The following is a 24,652-nucleotide window of genomic DNA, read 5'->3' on the forward strand; positions in this document are numbered from 1 at the left end:
TATTGTTTTCTGGTTTTGGGGTTTTGTTTTGTTTTGCTGTTGTTGTTTTTTGAGACAGGGTTTCTCTGTGTAGCTTTGGCTGTCCTGGACTTGCTTTGTAGACCAGGCTGGCCTTAAACTCACATAAATCCACCTGCCTCTGCCTCTCCAGTGCTAGGATTAAAGGCACGCACCACCACTGCCCGGCTTAAGAACGTTTTCTTTGTTTGTTTTGTTTTTCAGTTCAGGGTCTCTCTGTGTAGCCTTGGCTGTCCTGGACTTGCTTCGTAGACCAGGCTGGTCTTGAACTCACAGCAATCCACCTGCCTCTGCCTTCCGAGTGCTGGGATTAAAGGCGTGCACCGCCACCGTCCAGCTTAAGAAAGTTTTAAGTGTCCCAGAAAATCTTCCTGACAGGGAGTTGAATGGAAGTCCACCGTAGCCTGGGATATTTGTCCTAGACCCTGCCCTCAGGAGCTTTAGATTCCTAGCCCTCAGTTTTCAGTGTGTCTTCTGGTGTCTCTCCTTCAACACTGCAGGCTGAATCTGGGGCCCAGCGCATGCTTGGCAAGCACACTCCCACTGTAGCTGGGTTTTCTGCATCGGTGAACACTCAAGGATGACTGCGCCTGGCAGGCTGGGCTCATTTTCCTGCTCGCAGACCGTGGCCACCTGGTTAAACCCTCCCACTCTCCCTCATTCTTGGGTACTTAAAATTTGCCTTTGTCTTATGAACTTATATTTTAGAATAATTTTTGCCTTCACAGAGAAGTTTCAAAGACAACACAGAAAGTTCCTGAATAGCCTTCAGTGTTTCTTCTACTGTTAGCGTCTAATGCAACCAGGATGTATTATTTGTCAGAGCCAAGAAGTTAACCGTGGTATGTGACTCCTAAGTAGACTCCAGATTTTATATTATTATGCTGCTAGTTTCTTCACTAATAACTTTTCTGTGTCCTGGGATCCAATCCAAGGTACCACATGGCATCTAGCTGTTAGTGTTCTTAAGGAGATTTATAAATATGCAGTCATCTCCCACAGGGCATCGACTCTAGTACCCCCCACCCCCGGACTGAAAAACACGAAACGCCTCCCCAAGTCCCATCTACAAAATGGCATTGTATTTACATGCAGCTTGCTCCCACGCCCTCCCCCGACGCTTCAAATACATAACACAAAGTAAACACTGTGTCGATAACTGTTCTATGTTGCTTGGAGAAGAGTAACAAGTTTGCCAGAGACACAGACATCATAGGTCTGAAGAGCCAATCCTGGTGGCACAGGTTCTTATCAAAGCTATTTGGGAAGCTGAGGCAGAGCAGTTGCAGCTTCAAAGCCTGCTTGGCCTACAGAGTGAGCTCAAGGCCAGCCTGGGTGGCTTAGTGAGGTTGAGTCAAAAAATAAAATAAAATAAGGATTAGAGGGATAACTCAGTGATAGACACACTTGCCTAAGTTTGCTCCCCAGCCACCCATACACACACACACACACACACACACACAGATTTGTAGTGACAACACCCAGCTCCCGAGTGCTGGAGAGATATTAAGGGTCTGGTCTCTGAAATGGTGGGCCTACAGCAGAGCCTGGCCTGGGTCACTCTGCCCACATGCATTCAATGTACTACTTAACAAGTAGCAAATTCAAAGTTTGCTTTTCTAAAGATTTCTGAACTTTTACAAAATTTATTAGGGCTGGAGAGACGGCTCAGCAATTAAAAGCACTTGCTGCTCTTGCAAAAAAAAAAAAAAAAAAAACCAGGTTCAGTTCCCAGCACCCACATGGCAGCTCACAACAGTCTGTAACTTTAGTTCTAGGGGATCCAATGACCTCTTCTGGCCTTCTTGGACACCAGGCGTTCATGCGGTACACAGGCAAACACTCTTACATGTAGGCTTAGATTTTTCAAAACCCTACTTTATTTAAGTTTTTTTTTCTAATGTATATGAGTACTCTATTTCCATGTACACCTGCACGCCAGAAGAAGGCATTAGTGGGTATAGAAGGTTGTGAGCCACCATGTGGTTGCTGGGAATTGAACTCAGGACCTCTGGAAGAACAGACAGTGCTCTTAACCACTGAGCCATCTCTCCAGCCCCTATTTAGGGTCCTGAAATACTTCTGCCTCCCTTCCAATCCACTGACTAAAGTAGAAGAGAAACAATGTTAATAGGGGGTGAGGGTGTGTGTGTGTGGACCTTTTTAGATGTAGTTCATTAGGGTGATTCCACTCTGCATTGTCAGGACACCCAAATCACAAACACCAAACAGCAACACAAATCAGCAGTGACGGCATGATCCAGCAAAAACAGCAAGACTTTGCTGAATCAGCAGGAGGCAGAGGGAAGCTGCCAGACTCAGCCAGAGTACCACAAGAAGTTCTCTGGAGCGTTTCTCTCTGCAAAGTGAAATGTCAAAAAAAAAAAAAAAAAAAAAGAGGACCAACGAAGCAACACAAAAGCATTGTCTCAGCCAGGCGTGGTGGCGCACATCTTTAATCCCAGCACTTAGGAGGCAGAGGCAGGCGGATCACTGTGAGTTCATGAGGCCAGCCTGGTCTACAAAGTGAGTCTGGGACAGCCAAGGCTACACAGAGAAACCCTGTCTCGAAAAACAAAAACAAGAAAAGCATTGTCTCACTCTCTGTGGGCTTCTATTTATCTTGTCTCAGAGTCCACACAAAGTAGCAAACCCCACGCCCCTTGCATAAGACAACTTCCAGCCAAACATCACGTGTCCTCTCACAGGTCTGTTTCCCACTAACAAAGGTCAAGGGACTGTTTTCAGTGGTGGAAAAACACTCCCATATCCAATACTTGGGACCAAAGCAAAAACACATTCACATGACACAACTGAGTCTTCAAAGAAACCAGAAACTTCCACTTCACTTACATACAAAGTAAAAAGTAAATAAATCTCTTTAATTTTTTTCATTATTGGTGCGTGTGTGCATGCATGCGTGCGTGCGTGCTGATGATCAAACTTAGGTCCTGCACGTGTCAGGTAAATTCTGTATCACTGAATTATACCTCTATCTATCATGCCATGGCCTACGTATCAGAGGACCACTCTGTGGGGTCAGTCTCTAGTTCTCTCTTCCACCTCTATGTGGCTTCCAAGGATCAGGCTCAAGTCGTCAGGCTTGCATGGCCAGTGCCTTTGCCCTCGGAGCCATCTTGCCAGTGCCTAGCTTCCTGGACTTCTCCCCTCCCAAATATTCTCCATCTGAGTTTGTTTGAATCACAAGTATGAGACTTCACAAGTATGAGGCCAACTGCTTCCCTCTCAGCCAGCCCCTGAGAGAGGTGCACTTTCTGCTCTGCCATGGCCGCCCTCCCCACTACCCCCAGGCAGTTCTGTCCCTCGGCCTGAAAGCAGCTAGAAGATTCAACACACAGATTTAGGAAGATGCTCAGATTTGGTTTTGGTGGCAATTAAAACACGGCTCGCACCTGCCAGCATTGGGAAAGCTGAGACTGGCAGGGAGGATGGACTGCGTGAGAGTAAACTACACCTGTGTGGTCTAGCCTGTGCTACATTCCAAAGGCTGAACATTCAGGAGTCTCTTTTGCCCACAGGATGCCTGATGCAGGCTTGGTAGCTGTCCAGGACAGATCTCTCCTGAGTCCCTGGCTTCCCATCTCATAGAACGTAATCTTTGCTGAGAAAGCACCTTCCCACTTCTGATGTCTCCATCTGTAGGACAGAGCCCACCGGGCCAGTACTTTTGGCCTCTCCCCAAGGCTTCGCTGATTTGATTGATGAATGTGGAGGGCCAACACTAGGTGTATGTCCCTGAGCCTCCTTGTTTGGTTTCCTGGGAGCCTGCCCACTATGGTGCATGCTCGGCTTTGCTGTTCCAATGCACTCTGTGTGTGTTCTGGGAGATTCACCAGGCCTTAGAGAGAGAAATAGATCGGCAGTTCCAAGCATAGGCTTCCCCTCCAGAGGATCTGGGGTGGTGTGCGGCACTCGCTACCATCTGTAACTTCAGTCCCAGGGGAGCCCAACGCCTTCTTCAGGACTGCTCAGCCCCTACCCCAACATGGTGCGCAGACCGGCAAAACACCTAGACATAGGCAATAAAAATTAAGGGCTGGAGAGATGGTTCAGCACTTACAGAGCACTGGTTGTTCTTCTAGAGGTCCCGAGTTCAAGTGCCAGCAACTACATGGTGGTTCACGACCACCTATAGTGGGATCTGATGCCCTCCTCTAGTGTACAGGCATACATATAGACAGAGCAATCATACATACATAAATAAATCTTTTTGTTTGTTTGTTTTGAGACAGGGCTTCTCTGTGTTGCTCTGGCAGAGATCTTCCTGTTTCTGCCTTCCAAATGCTGAGATTAAAGGCATGTGCCACCACCACCCAGCAAATAAATAAATCTTTAAAAAAGGAGAGGACAAATTTAAATGATTGGCTTCCTTCGTTTTCTCCCTTATATAGTTGGAGGTGAGCTCTAAGGCAGATTTTGTTTTTGTTTGAGTTCTTTTGGTTTTGGGTTTTTTTTAGGGTTAGTCCACTGGCTTTCTGAAAAAATACAATCTAACAATGTTTAGATTCCTTACAATATAGAATATGAAGTGGCTGGGTTGTGGTGGCACCCGCCTTTAATCCCAGCACTCGGGAGGCAGAGGCAGAGGCAGGCAGATCGCTGTGAGTTCGAGGCCAGCCTGGTCTACAAAGTGAGTCCAGGACAGTCCAGGCTACATAGAGAAACCCTGTCTCAAAAAAACAAAAAAATGCAAAACAAAACAAAAAACAAAACAAACAAAAATGAAGTGGCCAGCAAGATTTGGCTTATCAGGTAAGGGAGCATGCTGCCGACTCAGACACCCTGTGTTCTAGTCTCAGGCCCCGCATGATGAAAGGAGAGAACCAGCTCCTGAAAATTGTCTTCTGACCCCACATTTGCTAGCTGTGGTGCAGACATGTCCTCTGTACACACATACAAACTAAATAAACAAACAAGGAGGGGCAGCTAACTGCTGGAGAGGTGGCTCAGTGATTAGGAGCACTTTCTGTTCTTACAAAGGAACCCAAGTTCATTTCTCAGTACCCACATCAGGCCGGAACCGCGACAGCCTATAACGCCAGTAACCAGGAAATATGATGCCCTCTGGCCTCTGAAACCGACACAGACAGACAGACAGATGCCTGTACATAAAGTTGAAAATTAAGTAAATCTTTAAAAAATAAAAACAAGGAAGGGATCTGCTATCTTTTTTTTTTTTTTTTTTTTTTGGGGATCTGCTATCTTGCTCTCCTTTAACCAGTGAGAAGTTAGAACTGAGGACAGGGCCCACGACCACCCTTTCCCACAGTGCTTTTTGTTTCCAAGAGTTTTTAAATTTTTTAATTTTATGTATATGAGTGCTGTGCCATCATGTATGTATGCACACTATGTATGCCTGACATTCATGGGGGCTGGAAGAGAGCTTCAGATGCCCTGGCACTGGAGCTACAGATGGTTGTGAGACACCAGTGAGTGTTGGGAATCATTGTCCAATGTTCTTAACCCATGAGCTATGTCTCAGGCCCTAGAAGATCTGGGGGGGGGGGGTGTTGTTTTTGTTTCTAAAGATTTATTTATTTATTATTTTGTATACAGTATTTTATTATTTTGTATACAGTATCCTGTGTGCATGTGCAGCTGCAGGCCAGAAGAGGGCATCAGATCACATTACAGATGGTTGTGAGCCACCATGTGGTTGCTGGAAATTGAACTCAGGACCTCCAGAAGTGCAGTCCATGTGCTTAACCTCTGAGCCATCTCTCCAGCCCCAGAAGATCTGTTTTTAACAGAGTCCTCCAGGTCAGCTCCTGGGCTAGGTATGGGACTGGGAGAACAGAAGCAATGGGTGTTCAAACACACAGGAAGAGAGCATGGGAGACAAGCCTAGAGCCGATGCTCCCTTTACAGAAGGTAAGCCTTTGCCAGCATCTCCTGTATCTTCCTGAAATGATAACCATAAATAACATGCCTGCTCATATGTTTGATTTCTCTAAATTATAATGTAATACCCCAGCTATGCTTGGGAGAAGAAATAAAAAGAAAGCAATTTATTACCAAAGAGCACATATTTCAGAATGTCAGGGGGCCAGTCTCAATGGACCTAGAAAATACAATGAAGTGTTGAGTGCTCTCCCTGCTTATAATGAATAAGGTTAGACACTAAGAACAGAAAGCACTTAGAAATAAAGACATGTAGAAATATACTATGAAAAGCCAGAGTAGGCTGGGCAGCACTCGGGAAGCAGAGGCAGGCGGATATCGCTGTGAGTTTGAGGCCAGCCTGGTCTACAAATCGAATCCAGGATAGCCAAAGGTTTACACACAGAAAAACCCTGTCTCAAAAAAGCAAAAAAAAAAAGTAAAGAAAAATAAAAGAAAAGAAAAAGAAAAGCTAGAGTAGATATTACTTTAAGTGTGTGTGTGTGTGTGTGTGTGTGTGTGTGTGTGTATGTGTATGTGTATGTGTGTGTGTGTGTTTCAAACTGCAAAAACTTGGGTGATCTGTACACAGGAAAGGCATTCCAGGCTGAAGTCAGTAGCGTTTCAAGGTGAGATGGTCCAGGCTGGCAAATAACAGCAGTGTCTGCCAATCACTGTGCAATTAAGACATGTGTCCTTGTGCTGGGGAGGTGGCTCTGTCCATAAAGGCACTGGCAGCCAAACAAGATGACCTGTGGAAGGTATATACCAGGAGCCCACATGGTGGAAGGAGAGAACTGAAACCTGCAAGTTGTCCTCTGCCTTCCATAGCATGCCATGACATGCATGTTCTCACACACACAAACACACACACACACACACACACACGCATACACACACACACGTAACCGGAGCTTCCTCTCCCACATCCATTCAGTTAATGCTTTAACTGCTACTACCATGCCCCGACACCCCTTGGGAAATAGGAAGAAAACATACCACAATATTAACAGTGGTTTTTCTAAAGCAGAAGGTGAATTACGAGTAGCACTTCCATCCTTGCCTTCCCTTCTTTCTTACCATATCTGTATTATATAAACATTTGCTTAGATCCTATACTTTGCAAGCATGAAGGACGTCTGTTTTGGAAAAAATGGCTCAGGGCTCCCTCTAGCGTGCGTGTTTGTTCTGTTCCCTTGAAAGAATAAACAAATCTGCGAAGGGAAACAGTGCCTTGCTAGCTAAACAAAGCCCTTGGTTCAGGGGACCCGCCTTTCAACGCGCCTGGCAGAAGGTTTTCACGGACTCAACTCAGCCCTGCCTATACCGCCACCCGGTGTCCAAGAGCGGTACTGCGCCCCAAACGATGGGATGACGGTCTGAAGCGCAGTACCGTTGGTCCTTAAAAGTTTTACCCTTGTCCTTCAATCTCTGCTCTATCTTTTTGAAAAAGATGTATTTATCTGTTTGTTTGTTTGTTTGTTTAATGTATTTAACCGCTTTATCTGCATGTATTCCTGCATGCCAGAAGAGGGCATCAGATCACATTATTAGATGGTTGTGAGCCACCATGTGGTTGCTGGAAATTGAACTCAGGACTTTTGGAAGAGCAGACGGTGCTCTTAACCTCTGAGCCATCTCTCCAGCCCCTGAGAATATAATTTAAAATTTTTAGTAAACAAAAAAATTGAGGGCTGGAGAGATGGCTCAGTGGTAAAGAGCACATGCTGTTCTTCCAGAACCCTGGTTCGATTCCCAGCACTCACACGGTGGATCACAGTCATCTGTAATTTCAGCATCAGGAGATCCAGGGTCCTCTTCTGGCCTCTTGGGGCACTGTGCACACAGGGTGCACAGACATAAATGCTGGCAAAGCATCGACACATAAAAACTAAACAAAATGAAAAACAATTAACTTTTAAAATGCTAAAAATAGGGAAATAGTTTTAAACATATTATCAGTGATATGCTAGGCAACAGATTTGCTTCCATACTCAGTACTTTGATACTCAGATCTAGGGGCAGGCCTAAAAACTCATAACTTTCCAAACAGCGGGGTATTTGGATAGATCAGCAAATACTGACTGTTCCAGGGTTTGTGATTCTTATAGTAACAGTGGCAAGTTCTGAACACCTTTAGGAATTCTTTTTGTTTGGTTGGTTTTCAAGACAGGGCTTCTCTGTGTAGCACTGGCTGTCCTGGACTTGCTTTGTAGACCAGGCTGGCCTCGAACACACAGAGATCTCCCTGCCTCTGTCTCCCTGAGGGGTAGGATTAAAGGCATGTGCCACTGCACCCTGCAGGAACTCCTAATAGTAGGAAAAACAATATATCAGCGTCTGAGAGTCCTGAATTGCACCAGTAGATCACAGATTAAGGCTAAACAGGGGCTGGAGTTCCTGTGGGTCTGAAGGCTGTGGGATCCGACACTGGGTAGCAGGGGGCGCACTGAGGAAAGGGAAAAGTAGAGACGTGTACAAGGCTGGGCTGGGCATGGTGACCCACGCCCCTCCCCTCCCTTCCCCATCCCAGCCAGGCACTTGATTCTGCAGGAAGTGAAAGTACCCAGTAGTCTGGAGGAGCTCGCCACTGCAGGCATCTGCTCCTGCCGCGTTCAGCCCCCAACCATGCGACCTCTGATCTTGCTGTGGTGCTGCCTGGTGCTCCCAGGTGAGGGGGACCGAGGTGGTAAGGATGAGGGGGCCATACAGGTGCAGGCCTGAGCTTGCTCTTGTGACCTGCAGCAGCTCCCTCCACACCGTGAAGAAGTGGGGGGAGGGGGGCACTTCCGCATCTCACCCCAGCCAAGCCATCCTCAGCCAGGCAGCCCTGGGCCCAGCGTTTGCTTTTTTTGAGCTCAGACCCAAGGTTTTCTTCCCTGGCTCTGCAGGTGTAAAGGGAGCTTAGCCGCTCTGATTGCAGACTCTGTTTACTCAGCTGTTTGGTTTGTTTGTTTGTTTTGTTTTGTTTGAGACAGGGTTTCTCTCTGTAGCCTTGGCTGTCCTGGACTCCCTGTGTAGACCAGGCTGGCTTTGAACTCACAGCGATCTGCCTGCCTCTGCTTTCCAAGTGCTGGGATTAAAGGCGTGTGCCACCACTCCCGGCCCTTTTTTGCTTTAATTTTTTCTTTCTTTATTTTTTAGCTTTAATGTATTTCTCTCTCTCTCTCTCTCTCTCTCTCTCTGTGTGTGTGTGTGTGAGAGAGAGAGAGAGAGAGAGAGAGAGAGAGAGAGAGAGAGAGAGAGAGAAGGAAGAGGGAGGGAGAGGGAGAGGAGAATGCGTATGTCACAGCACTCATGAGGTCAGAGTAGTACAACTTTTGGGGCTCTCTCTCCACTGTGGGATTAGGGGGATCAAACTCAGGGCATCAGGTTTTTACCACAAGTATTCTTACCGCTGAACATGTGTGTGTGTGTGCGCGCGCATACATATGTACGGACGAATATATATAGAATATATGTATACACACATATATATAATGTTTAGTACATTCATTGCAGAAGGGCAAAGGGCCAAACAGTAAGAGTGCCACAGTGCCACCCTCAGGAACGTTTCCTTTAATTTTGTAATTTTTTCCCTTTTTTTTTTTTTTTTTTTTTTTTTTTTCTTTTCTGCAACGCACGGGGGTTGGGTGGAACCTGGAGCACACTAAGTGAGTGCTCTACAGCTACGCCCTCTTTCCATGTTTTACCTCAGACAGACTGGCCTTGAACTTGCTCTGATCCCAAGCAGCTGGGATCACAAGAGGGGCTGGGCTAGCCGAGATGCATCTTATAATTGATGTCGGTTGCTCAGTTGGTCATGTTTCTTTGGCTTTCCCTGAGTGATATGTAAAATTAGCTCCTACTGTGTTTTAAGTCTCCCTACATGTATTTATTATGTGTGTATGCACATACGAACATGCATTGGTACGCGAGTGCAGCAGCACACATGAGGAGGTCAGTCTGAGCCCTTTGTCTCTTTCTTGAGGATTGGACTCAGGTCATCAGACTTAGCAGCAAGCACCTCTACCCTCTGAGCCATCTGGGAAGCCTGGCTTGTGTCTCTCAAGTGCAATGAAGGAGGATGTTATTATCATCTGTAATAACGTCTAAAGAAAACTCGGATGGGCTAAGCAACTTGCCCAAGGTCACAAAACAACTGAGTGCCAATGCTGGGACTCAAACTCCCAGCTGTCCAAATCTAGGGTACCTGCTCTATGCCGCCCCCTTTCAACTAATGGGGTTTAGAGAAAGAGTGACAAGTTTGTCCTAAGGTTCCCCAGAAGAAGGGAGAACCCTGGGGTTCTACAGAGCTGCCCTGGAAGGCCTGACAGAAAAGTCTGTTGAGATGAGGACTTCTGCTCATGGCTGGGGCTTGGATCCATGGAAATCCCATTTCCGTTCACGCTGTACTTTCAGGTTATGAAGCCCTGAAGGGCCCAAAGGAGATCAGTGGATTTGAAGGTGACACCGTGTCCCTGCAGTGTACCTATGAGGAGAAGGTGACAGAACACAGGAAGTACTGGTGCCGGCAGGGTGGCATCGTGCTGTCCCGCTGTTCTGACACTGTCTACACAGATCGGGATCAGGAGGTGACACGGGACAGGATGTCCATCCGAGACAGCCCCAGAGAGCTCTCGATGACCGTGACCATGAGGGGCCTCACCCTGAAGGATTCAGGGAAGTACTGGTGTGGGGTCGACAGGCTGGGCTTCGATGAATCTTTTGAGGTCTCTCTCATCGTCTTCCCAGGTAATGAATGACTCTCCTTCGCCTGCCTGGGTGGCGGGGGACATAGAGGAGACCAGGGATATATATGAGCATCTGAACCGTGGATTCAGTTCCCCCATTACAGAAGGTGGTCAGTCTTGGTACCAACCTCACCAGGTCTCTCCAGGACTCCCCGTGTCACAAATAATCCCACAGCCTCCTGAGGTCAGGCCAACCATGGTTGTATCCCAGGCCAGGTCTGCAGTGTCCCCTAACCATGCACCGGCCTCACCTTTGTTTTCACCTTCCGTATCTGGGGAACCCAGGGGAAGGAAGGCAGAGGAGGGGGGGAGAGTCATTGAGAGCTAGGCGAATCTCTGTGCCACAGATGGGGCGCAGAGACCCCCAAGGCACCCAGCAACAGGCCCAAGGTAGAAGCAGGAAGCAAAACAGGCAGGATTCAAGGCCAGATCACTGCCACTTTTATCTCTGTTCAAAAGATGGGCCCAGGAGCCAGGACCCATCCCTAAGGCCAGGTCCCTGTCACCTGTGGGTCTCTATGACAATTCAGGGAAACAAAAGTAAATTAACTGAACGACAAAGGCAGCAGTATCAAAGCCTTGCTGATGAGACTGAGGGGTGTGGCTCGGGGGTAGAACATTTGTCTGGTGTGTAAGACCCTGGCTTCTACCCCTATTCCTCTAGCAATAAAAGCAACACTGGTGAGTGGCTCCCCCATTATTTGAAAGGTTCACCAGTCTCTTCCAGTTCTTAACCGGTGCACCAGTGCACAGACATCCGCTTTATGTCTCCTTGTGATCGGCGCCGTCTTTATTTTATTTATTTTGCTTTTGAGACGGTATCTCACTATGCAGCCCTGGCTGGCCTTGAACTCTCTGAGACTATCTTGTGTCTGGTCACCTCTCAGTGTGTGACCCCCTGCATCTCATCTCATGTCAGAGCTGGTTGGCTTCTGATGGCAGTTGATATTAACAATGAGGAGGGCTGTGTGGGTGGCTGCTCCACAGCCACTGGGGACACTGGTCTATCATGTTTATGGATTCCTATGGTAGCAACACTCCTGCAAAGCCAGTTTCTACCTGCCAATCGCTTAACAACCAACTCTCAGATTTCCTGAAGAGTTAGCAGACCAGAGTGAACTAACCGCCTCCAGGGCCAAACTAGCCGCTATTATTTCCTTTATCTCTCAGCACCTGGAGGCCCAAGGCAATGGATAGAGACTTAGAAACACTCAAAATAAAAGCTGCTCTTTATTTACAGAAGATTTTGTCAGCTGCTTGGGGGGAGGGGAGCACACGTACTTGGCACAGTGTTTACAATAGAGACCGGAGAGCAAGCCCGGACTGTCCAGGCTGGGTGTGGTCAGAAAAGACCCCGGGACACCAGCCCTTGAAAAATCCCAGCCCCCGGAAGAGACCCTCCAAAGTCATAGTCTAGTCAAAGCGGGCACTCGCTCCCCTGGAGGCAAACCCAGGATAATGGGGTGCACAAAGGAAAAGGTAAATTCCTCCATATTACTGGGGCAGAGGTGTAGGAGATGTTGCCCAGAGAAACAAGGTATCAAAGGCACAGCGGTAGAAAGGTTGACCCTGAACACCGGGCATCTCCACACTTTGACAAGATGATTTGAAGTCTTGAGTTTCAAAGGCCTTGAGGGACACCCCAAGTAAATATTTCAGCTCATGGCTGCTTGGGGGTCACTGAGTGCTCCTAAGTAAGAGGCGATAGGATCAAAGGCGTGTCTCAGAAATACAGGTATCGGTGCAAAGGGTGATGTGAAGGGAGCAGGGTGGGGGCAAGGGACACAGAATGAGCCAATGAGAGACCAGTGTGGACAACAGGTGGGGAAGGCCTGGGAACCTCTGGAATCTTCCAGGCATAGCCTCTGATTAGCTCAGAGGAGACAGCGACGACACACCTCTGCTGAGGCAGAGGGGAAGCTGCCACCTGTGGTGATATTTGCCTCCCCTGAGAGCAGCCTCTCCCTTTCCTCTAGGAAAAAGGGACAGTGCCATCCCCGCTGGCACCTGCTGTCCTTCCTCCCCAACTCCCTCCTTCCAGCCTCTTACAGCTACAAGGAGCTTGCAGCCCAAGGCAAAAGCCTGGCAGACTCAGCTCCCAGAACTGAGTGAGTCAATGGCTCTCCCGCCCCTTCCCCATCTCAGGAAACATAGTGAGGGCCGCCCAGATGTCCCCCACACACACAACCTCCGAAGCCAGAGTGGCTCAGAATGGTTCAGCATTGACTCAGGGTCAAATGGAAAATGGCTACAGCTGTGCCCAAAGCTCTTCCTCCGGGATCTGGGGCAAGCAGACATTGGCACAGTCTTTGGCAGCTGAAGGAGGTCATGTCTTGCTGAGGAGTAGGGGTCAGAAGGCCTGTGCTGGGTGTAATGGAGAACTTGCTCTTTGGTCAGAGAGGAGGTGACCCTGGCTTGGACTAAGGCAAGGACCAGGAAGGTGTCTGTGGAGTTGTGTAGAGGAGGGTCTTGGGTGTAGGGTCCTCTGAAAGAAAAATAGGTTATATGCCTGGCCCAGGTCTTTTTGCTCAAAGGGGCCTCACCTAGGCCTCTGCTTGCCTCCTGGGGGAGTGATTTAGTTGAGGGTGTCCTGAGAGATGTGGGAAGGTTCACATTCAAGGGTCAGTCTGGGTTCGAGGTGCTGAAGCATTGCTTTTGGACTTGTAGCTTCTCCTGATCTCCACCCGACAGTCGTCACGGCCAAACAGGGGAAGATAGGCGTCAAAGCCCCTGTACTCACCGAGGGGGCCCCAGCCCGGTCTGCAGGAACCTCCCAGGTTCCCCCAGGAACCTCTCCATATGCTTGGAGCTCTCCTCACACAGCAACCCCAGCCCGGTCTGCAGGAACCTTCCAGGTTCCCCCAGGAACCTCTCCATATGCAGGGAGCTCTCCTCACACAGCAACCTCTCCTCATGCAGGGAGCTCCCGCCCAGTGTTCTGGCTGCCCCTCACCACACCGAAGGATGCCGTGGCTGTAGCCAGCAGCGTCTCCAAGTCCAGGTGAGTTCAGGGGGAACCTAAGACTGTACTCTCTTCCCTTCAGGCAGACACTTCCTTTCATTGTGGCCACAGCCTGTGGCTCAGCCCATTTCAGACCCCATTTCCCTCACGGGACCTTTTTTTTTTCCTTCTTCTTTCTTTCTTTTCTTTTCTTTTTTTAAGATTTATTTATTTATTTATTATGTACACAGTGCTCTGCCTGCATGTACATCTGCAGGCCAGAGGAGGGCACCAGATCACATTATAGATGGTTGTGAGCCACCATGTGGTTGCTGGGAACTGAACTCATGACCTCTGGAAGAGCAATCAGTGCTCTTAAACACTGAGCCATCTCTCCAGCCCCTTTTTTCTTGTTTTTGTTTTTGTTTTCCCAAGACAGGGTCTCTCTGTGTTAGCCTTGCCTCTCCTAGACTCGCTTTGTAGACCAGGCTGGCCTCAAACTCATAGTGGTCTGCCTGCTTCTGCCTTCCCAAGTGCTGGCTTCACAGGGACACTTGCACAGCACACATTCTGCAGCCCTACTGACCTGGACACACAGGGCCATCTGAGGTGACAGGTCCACTTTGGTCCCAGAACTCATCTGTCTTCTGTTCGAGCCATCCCAGCTCGTGGTTTCGCCTGTATATTTTGCACTGGGCCATGTGCTTCATGGACATATGAAAGCCATTCACCAACTTTTGTCTTTACATAGCTGGATCTCAACCTGCAGCCAGAGTAGGGGCTCCACTGACTCCCAGTTCCTGACTTGCAGGTCACTGCTAGCAGCTTCAGGCTAGGACAGAAGTGTCCTGTAGGGCTGGGGTTCTTTGTACCCCAGGCAGAGCACACTCTGATGGGCTCTGAAACACTGGATCCCTAGTGCTTCCTGATTTCCTTGGGAGGTAAGGGGCCTGACTGGGCTCAAAGTCAGGGTGCTGTGCTACCATCAAACCGGTGCTGCTGATACCTACTCACGGGCCAGTGAGTCTCCCCATTTTTTTTTTTTTTTTTTTTTTTTTTTTTTGCCAGATGTGGAGGTGTAGGCCTATAATTCCAACTACTCAGAAAGCTGGGATAGGAAGATCACAAGTTCAAGGCCAGGCTTGGTAACTTTATGAGACCTTGCCTAAAAATAAAAAGCAGGGCTGGTAAGACAGCCCAGCTCAGTGGACAAAGCACTTGGCATGCAAGGCTCACATGATCGGAGTTCGATTCCCCAGAACCCACAAAGAGTAGAAGGAGAGAACAGACTTGGCATGTGGGCCATGGCACACTCTCCCTCCCCTAATCATGTACTCAATACCATTTATAATAATAATAATAATAATAATAATAATAATAATAATAATAATAATAATAATAATAAAAACTAATTTTTAAGTGAGAAGCGGGATAAGAAATAAAGCTCAATAGTGGGGTGCTTACCCACGTGTATGAGGTTGTACACTCAATCCTAGCACCCCAGTTTTCCTAGCACAACACAGGGTCATTTTTGCTTAGTGAATTATATAATTTTTTAAAAATTTAATTTAATTTAATTTAATTCTTTCTTTCTTTCTTTTTTTTTTTTTTTGGTGTTTAGTTTTTTGTTTTGTTTTGTTTTGTTTTTTTGAGACAAGGTTTCTCTGTGTAGCCTTGGCTGTCCTGGAGTCACTTTGTAGACCAGGCTGGCCTCGAACTCAAAGCGATCCACCTGCCTCTGCCTCCCGAGTGCTGGGATTAAAGGCGTGCGCCACCACGCCCAGGTCGTGAATTATATAATTTAGCAGAAAATGTAGTTATGCACTATGTGAAGATTTATTTTTGGTGGTGGTGGTGGTGGGAAATCTTGAGTTTGAAATAAAATCGCTCGTGTAGCTCAGGCTAGCTTCATTTCCCAAATACAAGGATTACAATCACAGGGAACCTCACCTGGCTTTGCACTAAGTATCTTAAACAGCCTACTGTGTTTCATCCTTGTAGCTCTGCTTCCCAGCAGGTGAAATCGGTGCCCTGGAAGGTTAGGTCACCTGTCCCTGAAGTGTCAAGACCAGGGTTCAATCCCAGGAAGCCTGCATGCAGGGTCTGAGTACCCTGTCAGCCTGGTTGAATTAGATTTCAGGCCAGGAGCTGGCTCTCTCAGCCTATGCATGGGACTCAGGGACACAAATGGCTGATCTGGCAACAAACAACCACCAGGCTCCTTCTATCTCTCCTTCAGTGTGTCTATCCCAATGGTCCGCATGATGGCCCCAGTCCTGGTGCTCTTGTCCCTTCTCCTGGCTGCAGGTCTGATTACCTTTGGCAGCCACATGCTCCGGTGGAGAAAGAAAGGTAAGTGGTTGAGGTGTTGGGGGAAGTGGGAGGCTCACATCCTCCTGGGCTACATCATCTACTTAGACCTGCAGGCCTCAGTGGGTCTGTCTGACAACCTTGGGCATAGTGGCGCATTCCTTTAATCCCAGCATTTGAGAGGCAGAGTCAGGTGGATTTCTGTGTGTTTGAGGCCAGCCTGGTCTGAGAGCGAGTTCCTGGACAGCCAGAGCGACACCAAGAAACCCTGTCTTGAAAAACCAAACCAACCAACCAACTAACCAAACAAAAAAAATTTTTTTTTAGCCGTGAGACAGCCAGCACTGGGAAGAACAGCTCAAACGGAGAGTGAAAGTTTTCTAACGTGAAAGCTAAAAGCCAGGATGGAAGCTCATGGCTATAACCCCAGCACTTGGAAGGTGAAAAAGGCAGGAGGGTCAGGAGCTTCAAGCTAATCTTGGATACATAGTGAGTTCAATACTAGCCTGGGATATGTGAGACTCTACATAGATGGATAGATAGATAGATAGATAGATAGATAGATAGATAGATAGATAGATAGACAGATAGACAGACAGACAGACAGACAGAGCAAAAGAACCAGTAAAGATACTTTTAACAACATTTAACTCGAATCATAATCAATTCAACATGGAGCCAATATTAAAACATTAATGAAAGCTGGACGTTGTAATGTAAACCCGTGGTCTCAGCTACTTAGACTTGGGCAGGGGAACGAGTTGAGTCCAGGAATTTGAGCAATGCAGCCAGACCTATTTCAAAACCCGAACAAAAGCTGACTGTCATACCCTACACCTCCCCCCCCCAACCCCCACTGGGCCTTTGGAAGCTTAGGTGTGATTTCAAGGGACCACGTTTCAGTGCTGGGTGGCACGTGTGGCTTCGGGTGACACGTGTGGCTGCTGGCTCCTATGCTGGAAGGTACAGGCCAAGCAGATATCGTGATGTGATGTTATTAATTGTTACAGATGCCAGGAAAGGCCCCGCATCTCCTCCTCATTAACCTCCTGTGCTGTGGGGTACCCCATCGTATACCTACTGTAGCATCCCAGGCTTGCTTCCTACCTTGTCTCTGTGACTCCAGGAAGAAATCTAACCTTCATTCATGTCCCCAGGTCCCCTCATAGGAGGCCAGGAGGAAACACACAGGGAAGGAACAGCCTCAACAAAGAAGCCACTTAGCAGCTTACCTCTGGAGTTGTACCTCCCCTAGCGAACAGCAGCGCCCCCTCTGGTAGCTTGTTAGAAATGCACGGCCTCAGATTCAGAGCCTGCTTTAAGAAAATTAATCCTCTGGCAGGATCCCTGTGCCGGTCAACACAGAAAAGGCCTTATCAATTCACGCCGGTTGGCCGTTTCTTTGGCCTTCTTCGGAAAAGATAGACCACAGGGAGAGAGAAAAAACGCTCACCCCGTGGCTAGGAGGTAAAAAGAAGACGGGATTCCATAGCCTTCTTTAAAGACACGTCCCCAAAAGCCTAAAGACCTCCCCCTAGGTCCCACCTCTTCAAAGTCTTACCACTTCTCAACAGCGCCAAGCTGGGGACGAAGCCTCAAAGGAGACAGTTAAGATCCATGCTGTAGTTATCCCCTATGCATGATAGAGTTCAGGAAGTGGGTACAGCTTCCTTACTCGTTTTCTAGCTCACATGGAAGATCTCAAATGCCAGCTCCTTCCTAATGGGCTGAGGTAGGCGAGGTTTCCTGCGTCAAGCCTGCCAGCGCCCTCTGGGAAGCCCTCCTACGCAGGTGCCATGAGCCTGTGCATTCTGGGAATGGCTTCAGAGTTCTTCCTGGCCTGAAGGTTCTCTTTCCGGGTCTCTTTCAGCTTGGCTGACCACAGAGACACAGAGGAACGAGAAGGTCTACCTCTCATCCTCGGTAAGGACACAGGGAATCCAACATCTGAGATCAAGCCGTCTGGGACTGAGGTCAGCCTTCTGGCCTCATCTTTGTGCCCACCCAGAGCTTGCTCCCAGTCTTGAAGGGATCTGTGGGAATTGTGAGACCATCCCTTTAGGGTGTGAGCTACACGGAGTGTCCATCAGCATGAAACTGGGGCGGCCCAGAGAGTAAACTTCACACAGCTCATTGTTTCTGGTCCTCCAGGAGGGTCCTGAGATCATGCTGGCTTAGCTGCTCGAGGACCCAGCTGCAAGAGCCTCCCACCCCACACACACCCCGACACAGGGAACCAGGGTATGTGTGTGGAAAAGAACTGAGATCCTTGTGCCTATCTTTCTGAGGACTCAAGCTGCCCAAGGCTACCCTTCCCTGACCTCTGAAGGGAAGAGGAGTTTCCCAGGGCAGTCTTTCCCTCCCCACCCCGCACCCCCACCCCCGATGGCAGACTTATACTCATTAAACAAAAATTCCACTTCGCCTTGCCTGATCCCCTGGCCCAGATCCACCTAGTTACTACTAAGGCATTTCCACCCTTCTCCCCCCCCCCCCAAACATGGGTCAGGAAAGAGGAACTATCACTGCCGCCTTCTTTCCTGGCGCCAGTGAGGACAAAAGACTCCAGTCAGGTCCCCAGGGGAAGGCCCGGTGGGAAAAGGCTCTTCCTTGCTTTAGGAAGCAGCTGTTGTTGTCACAGGAAGTGGGACAAGGCCAAAAGTGGCAAAGGGGAGTGAGGGAAAAGTCATGGAGGCAGAAGGGCTGCCCCCATAGGCTACTTCAGACCCCAGCCCTTTGGCTGTGTGTTGGGGTGGGGAGCTCTTCAGGAGAAGCCAGCCATGGGATATGTGTGTGTGGCGGTGGGGGGGGGGGTGTGGGGGTGGAGGGTGGGGGGTGGGAGTGGGTTGTCTCCCACTGTTACCTCCTGTCCTTCTACTCTGGGCAGGGCTGCTTCTAATCTGCAGCACCTGAACTCCCCCTACAGACAAGAAAGGGAGGAACAAGAAAGAGCCCAGGGCAGTGAACAGAAGGGCACTGAGTAGCAGCCCCTTAAGGTGGAAGGATAGAAGAGGGTACCTCAAAGGTCAGAGGTCACAGCCACCAGAACATAGCCGGCTGAGGATGCGTGGTTTGCTTAATTCATTTCCCATTTGACTTTTTAAAGATTTTATTTATTTATTTATTTATTTATTTATTTATTTATTATGTATACAGGGCTCTGCCTACATGTTCACTTGCACAGAAGAGGGCACCAGATCACATTGCAGATGGTTGTGAGCCACCATGTGGTTGTTGGGAATTGAACTCAGGACCTCTGGAAAAGCAGGCAGTGCTCTTAACCTCTGAGCCATCTCTCCAGCCCCTCCCCCACCCCCATTTGACTTTTTTGCAGTCTTCAGCAGAGGCTGGGGGAGGAGTAGAAGTGGATGGGGATTTTCTTTGCACACATTCACATCAAAGATGGTAGGGGACACTTGTCCTGTCCCAAGGAACTGGACAGGAATGGTGGCATACACCTCACATCCAGCATTCAGGAGGCTGAGGAAGGAGAATGGCTGTTCAAGACAAGCCTGGGGTACATATGACAGAGACAGAGGTGGTGGCAGGTGATGGGGGCTTGAATCCTTGTTTTTTTCTATCAGGGCAGGCAGTATTATCACCTCCATTTTATAGACATAGCAACAGAGAGGGTAATTCTGTGCCCACAGTAACCCTGCCTAAGAAAACCACAACTAGACCAAACTATCCAAGGTTTGTGGTGCTGGCTACAGGGCCTTGTGCCTTTTGTTTTAAACAGCTTATTTACTTTGTGTTTTTGCCCAAATGTATGTCTGGTGAGAGTTTCAGATCTCCTGGACATTACAGACAGTCCTAGAACTGGAGTTAGAGACAGTTGTGAGCCACCATGTGGGTGCTAGGAATTGAACCCGGGTCCTCTGGAAGAGCAGCATGTGCTTTTAACTGCTGAGCCATTTCTCCCCCCCCCCCCAAGTCCTGTCTTACATCCTTCCACATGGAAATGCAAAGATTGGGGGGAAAATCTAGCCAGGGCTAGTCCTCCAGGAAAAAGAACCAACCTTTACCCCTAAGTATGTGATAGCCACAGACCAAAGTCTGCTGCTGTGTTGTTTGCTTCTGGTGAATCTTTGAGGACCATAGAAAAGAGCAGACAGCCTGCTTGTTCTCTCTGAGTACAAGCAAAGAAATAGCACAATCACCCCATTCTAGAAGTTCTTGTTCTTTGGGTGGGAAGATGCTGCCTGGTGTCTGTGATGCAGCTTATTTGGTAAGGTGCTTACCCAGCATGCATGAAGCAAGCCATCGTAAAACTGGGTTTGGTGGCGTACACCTGTAACAACCAACACTCAACAAAGTAGAGACATAAGGATCAGAAGTTCAAAGTCATCCTCAGCTGTCTAAGAAGTTCAGAGCCACCCTAGGATGTATGAGATCCTATTTCAAAAAAAAAAAAAAAAACAAAAACAAAAAAAACCAAAGCCAGGCATTGCAGGCCTCAGCCAGTTAATATCACATTAAATTTTTGAAAATCATTGAGAGTTTGCAACTGGTCTCTATGGATCTGTACCTTTTGTGGTCGATTTTGTTGAGTTATTTTATAGCCCAAATAGGTAATTCAATCTCCCCTCTGGCTTTTTGGTTTTGTTTGTTTGTTTCTTTGTTTCTGGAGCAGTCTGAAACCACCAGCATGGCAGAATTCTTTGTGTTTCCTTAAACATTTTCTCTAAAGTATCTGCATCAGAATCAGCTAACAAAATATCACCCATGTAATGGTAAATGACAAATTGAGGAAATTGCCTATGAATTATTTCTAATGATTGTCACACAAAGTATTGACATAAAGTTGGACAATTCAAAATCCCCTGTGGAAGTACCTTCCAATGGCATCTCTTTATGGACCACTACTGTTCAGAGTAGGTATTGAGAAAGCAAACCTTTCCCTATCCTGCTCATGCAAAGGTATTGTGAAAAAAACAAAACAAAACAAAACAAAAAAACCCACAATCTTTTAAGTCAATTACTATTATAGGCCATGACCTAGGCAACAAGGAAGATAAAATTCCAGGCTGTAAAGGACCCATTGGTTGAATTATTCTATTCACTGCTCTTAAATCTGTTACCATTCTCCTTTTTTCTGATTTTGTTTTTGTAACAAACACAGGGGAATTCCACGGGCTGGTAGATTCCTCTATATGGTGAGACCCCAGCTGCTCTTGTGCCAGTTGTTAAAGTGCCTGCAATATTTCTTTCATTCTGGGCCACTGCTCTTGACACACAGGTCTGTTTGATATCCACTCTAAGGGCAAGGCTGTTGGTATGTCAGCAAGGCATAGTGGCACATGCCTTTAATCCTAGCATCCTGGAGGTCCATGGACCACCGTGAGTTCAAGGCTACCTATTCTACATAGCAAGTCTACAGTCTGCAGCCAGGGTTACATTTATTGAGGTCCTGTCGTCAAAAAATAATGTTCTCTGGATATTATGACCCTGAGAAAAACTCTCATTTTATAGCTGAGGAACCTGAGCTCCTGAGAGTTCCCGGCTTGCCAAGGCAACTCCCAAGTGGAGGAAGCCATGTAGCCCTTGGAATTGTGTCCTTCCTCCTTAGCTCCTCTGGGCTTGACTCCAGGCCATCCAGGCTGCTAAGAACACACTGTTCTGAGTTCTGACCAAGTCTCTCTTACAGCCTCCACCGCCGGGGAACAGCTGGACCCCTGTAGATGCCATGATCAACCTGGCGGCGCCCCCAGAGTGTCTCGGCAACCCCAAGCCCTTTGCTGTGCCCTCCTCTGAGACTCAGGACCTCAGCCAGGTGTGGACAGAAGGGCTCTGGAATCCATGCCATCTGACACCACTGAGATAATGCGGACAAGGTGGGGGGAGGGTGTGGTTCTTTCCCCAGCATCCTCTTCCCCAGAAGCCAACCTCCCACATCTGTCCACCTAGTTTATCAAAGCCATACACCTAGGTCATTTCACCAGAACCCAAACTACGTTCTCCCTTTCCCTGTTCAGAAAAATTATTTAATAGTTTGCCGGGTGTTAAACAGTTCTAGCTGAGTGGGGCATTGTGGTCCATGCTTGTAATCCCAACGTTTGGGCATCTGTGGTCAGAGGGAGGAGCTGGGGGATTAGAAACCAGCCTGAAGCCTTCACCACACGCAAGAGATGAGATGGGGCTGTGGAGGAGGCTCTGCAGCGCCCCCTGCAGATGACGTTGTAAAAACTAGCGAGGATGCCTCAGTACCACCACTCAACCTCGCCTGTCATCTCTCCAGACTAAAGCAGAAGAGGCAGCACTTTCCTTGGACGCCGAGGAGGACGAGGACGTGAAGGCAGCGCCTCCCCAGGAGACGTCTGCAGAGGAACTGGCCTTCTCCGAGTTCATCTCCGTGTAACTGCAGAACGCCCCGTGGTCAGGCACCACCGTGAAGCTCAACGGCTGAGTTTGCGTGAATTCTCAGGCTCTGCTCACCATCCCCCGGCTCTGTCCACCTTCCTCCAGGCCCCAAGATGGCAAAGACGTGTCTCTGGACCCTGGAGTCCCCCCGGGTGGTACTTAACAATTCCAGCCAGAGGCTGGGGACCTCCAACATATTCTAATCCCTAGGAAGAGTGCATGACTGTGGGCCTTCACCAGGGCCCAGCAAGGCTCACTAGATGAGGGCTGAGTTTGTATGCATTGCAGAAAATTCCCTGGGCATGGTTGACCAGCAACAGTCCCGCCTCCCATCCCCGGCAGATCCCACTTTCTCCTCCCTCCAAATCTCCTGCATCAGGTGCCACGGAGGAGGCAACATGTGTGTCTACAAAACACCTGCATCCTGCCCCTTCATAAAATAATTAAAATTCCGGAGCCTCATCATCTCTAGGGCAAGCAATGCCCGGGACTTCGCGGCTCCGTCGAGTGACCAGGGATTCCTACACTCAGGCCTAATGGATCCTCAGCCCCTTCCAGGCTGGCATATTCTTTCTCCCTTTCACTATGGGCTCCCTAGAGCTCTGATCATCACACTCTGACCGCAGGAGCTTCCTCATGTGCTCCCTAGTCAAGTACACGTCGTCGGAGGGTACCAGCCAAAGGCAGCCGGGGATTGCCTGTCTTTCCACTGTCTTTCCCTGAGTCCCTAGTTTTGGAAGGACATCGGAGGAAGGATCCTTATCATGCCTGTCCAGAAGGGGTTACTCTTCCATGGGCTCTGGAGGATGATGGAGGAGGAGGAGGAAGAGGAGGAGGAGGAGCAGGAGGAGGAAACCAGAAAGGGGGGGGGGGCTGAGGGAGGGGACAGGAAGAAATTAGTCTCTAGTCAGTACAGGAGAATGCTAAGTCCAGGCCTGCTGGGTGAGGCAAGACAGACTGGTTCAAACCCCCCCCCGCTTTTTTCTATTTTGTTTTGAAGAGTAAAATGTTGGGAAAGAAGGTATCGGGTATATAAAACATAGAAATATAGGGCAAAAAAAAAAAAAAAAAATGAACAAAGGGACAGCGCTGTTTTAAAGGTCATCTACAACCTCACCAAGCCCTGTTGACAGCCCTAACCACTGTGGGCAGGGGTGCCCTCCCCGCGCCATCATGTGTCTCGCAGATGCACGCCGCTCTCCCCATGTTATCTCATCACAAGCATTCCTCTGTGCTCTACAAACCTCGCACAATAAACCGTTTCTCGGCTGCGTATTATCTTGTGCCTCAGTTTACCAACCCAGTTCCGTCACTACAGTCTTGCTGTAGTGAACATTTTGGTTCCTTTCAAAACACAGAAATATTACGTGTTTTCATTTTAAACCCAGCTGTGGGATATGGGCCATGATTTTGACAGCTACAAGAGAGTTTCTGCAAGGGTGTGACATTTGGAATTCTGGGGACTCTGTATAGGGTTTATAAATGCTAGGGCCCCAAGGGGCCTGTGGGTTGCTACGTACTGTTGGTTGCAGTTTGTTGAATAGTTGTGCACAAAAGACAGGAGGAGGAGGAAGGGGGAAGAAAGAAAGAAATTAATGTGCTGACAGCGAAGATCAAACTTGCCCCCAATTAACTCGACACCCCTAATCATCAGGAAGTGGTCTAAGGATAACTATACCCCCATTTCTCTTCTATCCTTTTTTCTCTCCTATCTGGTGTTAGGGGAGCGAAAGAGTGGAAGGAAAAAAAAAAAAAAAAAAAAAAAACTCACAAGGTAGCCAAAAGTCTGGCTACAAATAGCTGTTTAATTTGCACGGTGAATCTTTGTGCAGGGGCTTTAAGTGCCACCGGGAGTCTCTAGAAGGACTTGCGTGTGTGGAAACGTGGTCCTGGGGAGAGAAAGCTTTCTTCTTTTCCTAACTTTCCCCAGTCCCTCTGCTTCTCTGGCCTCCTCTCTCCGCTCGCCTCTCCTGGAGGGATGACTCAGTAGGTACAGTGTTCGCTGTGCAAGCAAGAGGACCAGCGTTCAGGTCCCTAGGAAAAGCATCCTTTCGAGGCTGTAGCCCCAGTGCTAGAGCAGGGGATGGGGCGGGGGGGAACTATACGATGAATCCCAGGAACACGTTAGCCAAAACATCAACCTCTATATTCAATGAACGCACGCGCCGCGCGCGCATGCGCACACACACTCAGAGAAAGAGAGAGAGAGAGAGAGAGAGAGAGAGAGAGAGAGAGAGAGAGAGAGAGAGAGAGAGAGAGAGAGAGAGAGAATCTGTACCTATAGGCCATGCAACTCCATTAATATGTTAAAGATTTGGATAAACAGTGCCCCCAGGCTGCCGAATAGAAGGGTACACCCAAAAAGACGTTCATCCAAAGTGTACTTTCC

The 24,652-nt window shown here is 48.4% G+C and overlaps 1 protein-coding gene across 4 annotated transcripts; it reads left to right on the top strand.

The window, feature by feature from the left end:
* The first annotated feature begins 8,447 nt into the window (after positions 1–8,447).
* Positions 8,448–22,706, top strand: Cd300lg (CD300 molecule like family member g). Of its 4 annotated transcripts, none has more exons than XM_051158742.1 (8): positions 8,448–8,590; positions 10,321–10,653; positions 12,629–12,760; positions 13,320–13,653; positions 15,833–15,945; positions 17,774–17,826; positions 21,551–21,676; positions 22,142–22,706. In XM_051158742.1, the coding sequence occupies exons 1-8, from the start codon at positions 8,548–8,550 to the stop codon at positions 22,259–22,261; spliced, it is 1,254 nt and encodes a 417-aa protein (XP_051014699.1). In that variant the 5' UTR covers positions 8,448–8,547; the 3' UTR covers positions 22,262–22,706. The 4 variants fall into 4 exon arrangements, with proteins under 4 accessions (XP_051014699.1, XP_051014701.1, XP_051014702.1 ...); XM_051158744.1 differs by having other exon boundaries at positions 13,572–13,653; XM_051158745.1 differs by lacking the exon at positions 12,629–12,760.
* Positions 22,707–24,652: the final 1,946 nt, after the last annotated feature.

The sequence above is a fragment of the Acomys russatus genome, chromosome 16 (genome assembly GCF_903995435.1).
Source record: "Acomys russatus chromosome 16, mAcoRus1.1, whole genome shotgun sequence".
Taxonomy (NCBI): Eukaryota; Metazoa; Chordata; class Mammalia; order Rodentia; family Muridae; genus Acomys; species Acomys russatus.

What these genes read in the sequence shown, in the direction of transcription:
- Cd300lg (XM_051158742.1), top strand. Translation starts at nt 8,548, where the DNA reads ATGCGACCTCTGATCTTGCTGTGGTGCTGCCTGGTGCTCCCAG. An exon ending in GTGCTGCCTGGTGCTCCCAG is followed by an intron (nt 8,591 to 10,320) that starts GTGAGGGGGACC and finishes CTGTACTTTCAG; the next exon opens with GTTATGAAGCCCTGAAGGGC. An exon ending in AGCAGCGTCTCCAAGTCCAG is followed by an intron (nt 13,654 to 15,832) that starts GTGAGTTCAGGG and finishes TCTCTCCTTCAG; the next exon opens with TGTGTCTATCCCAATGGTCC.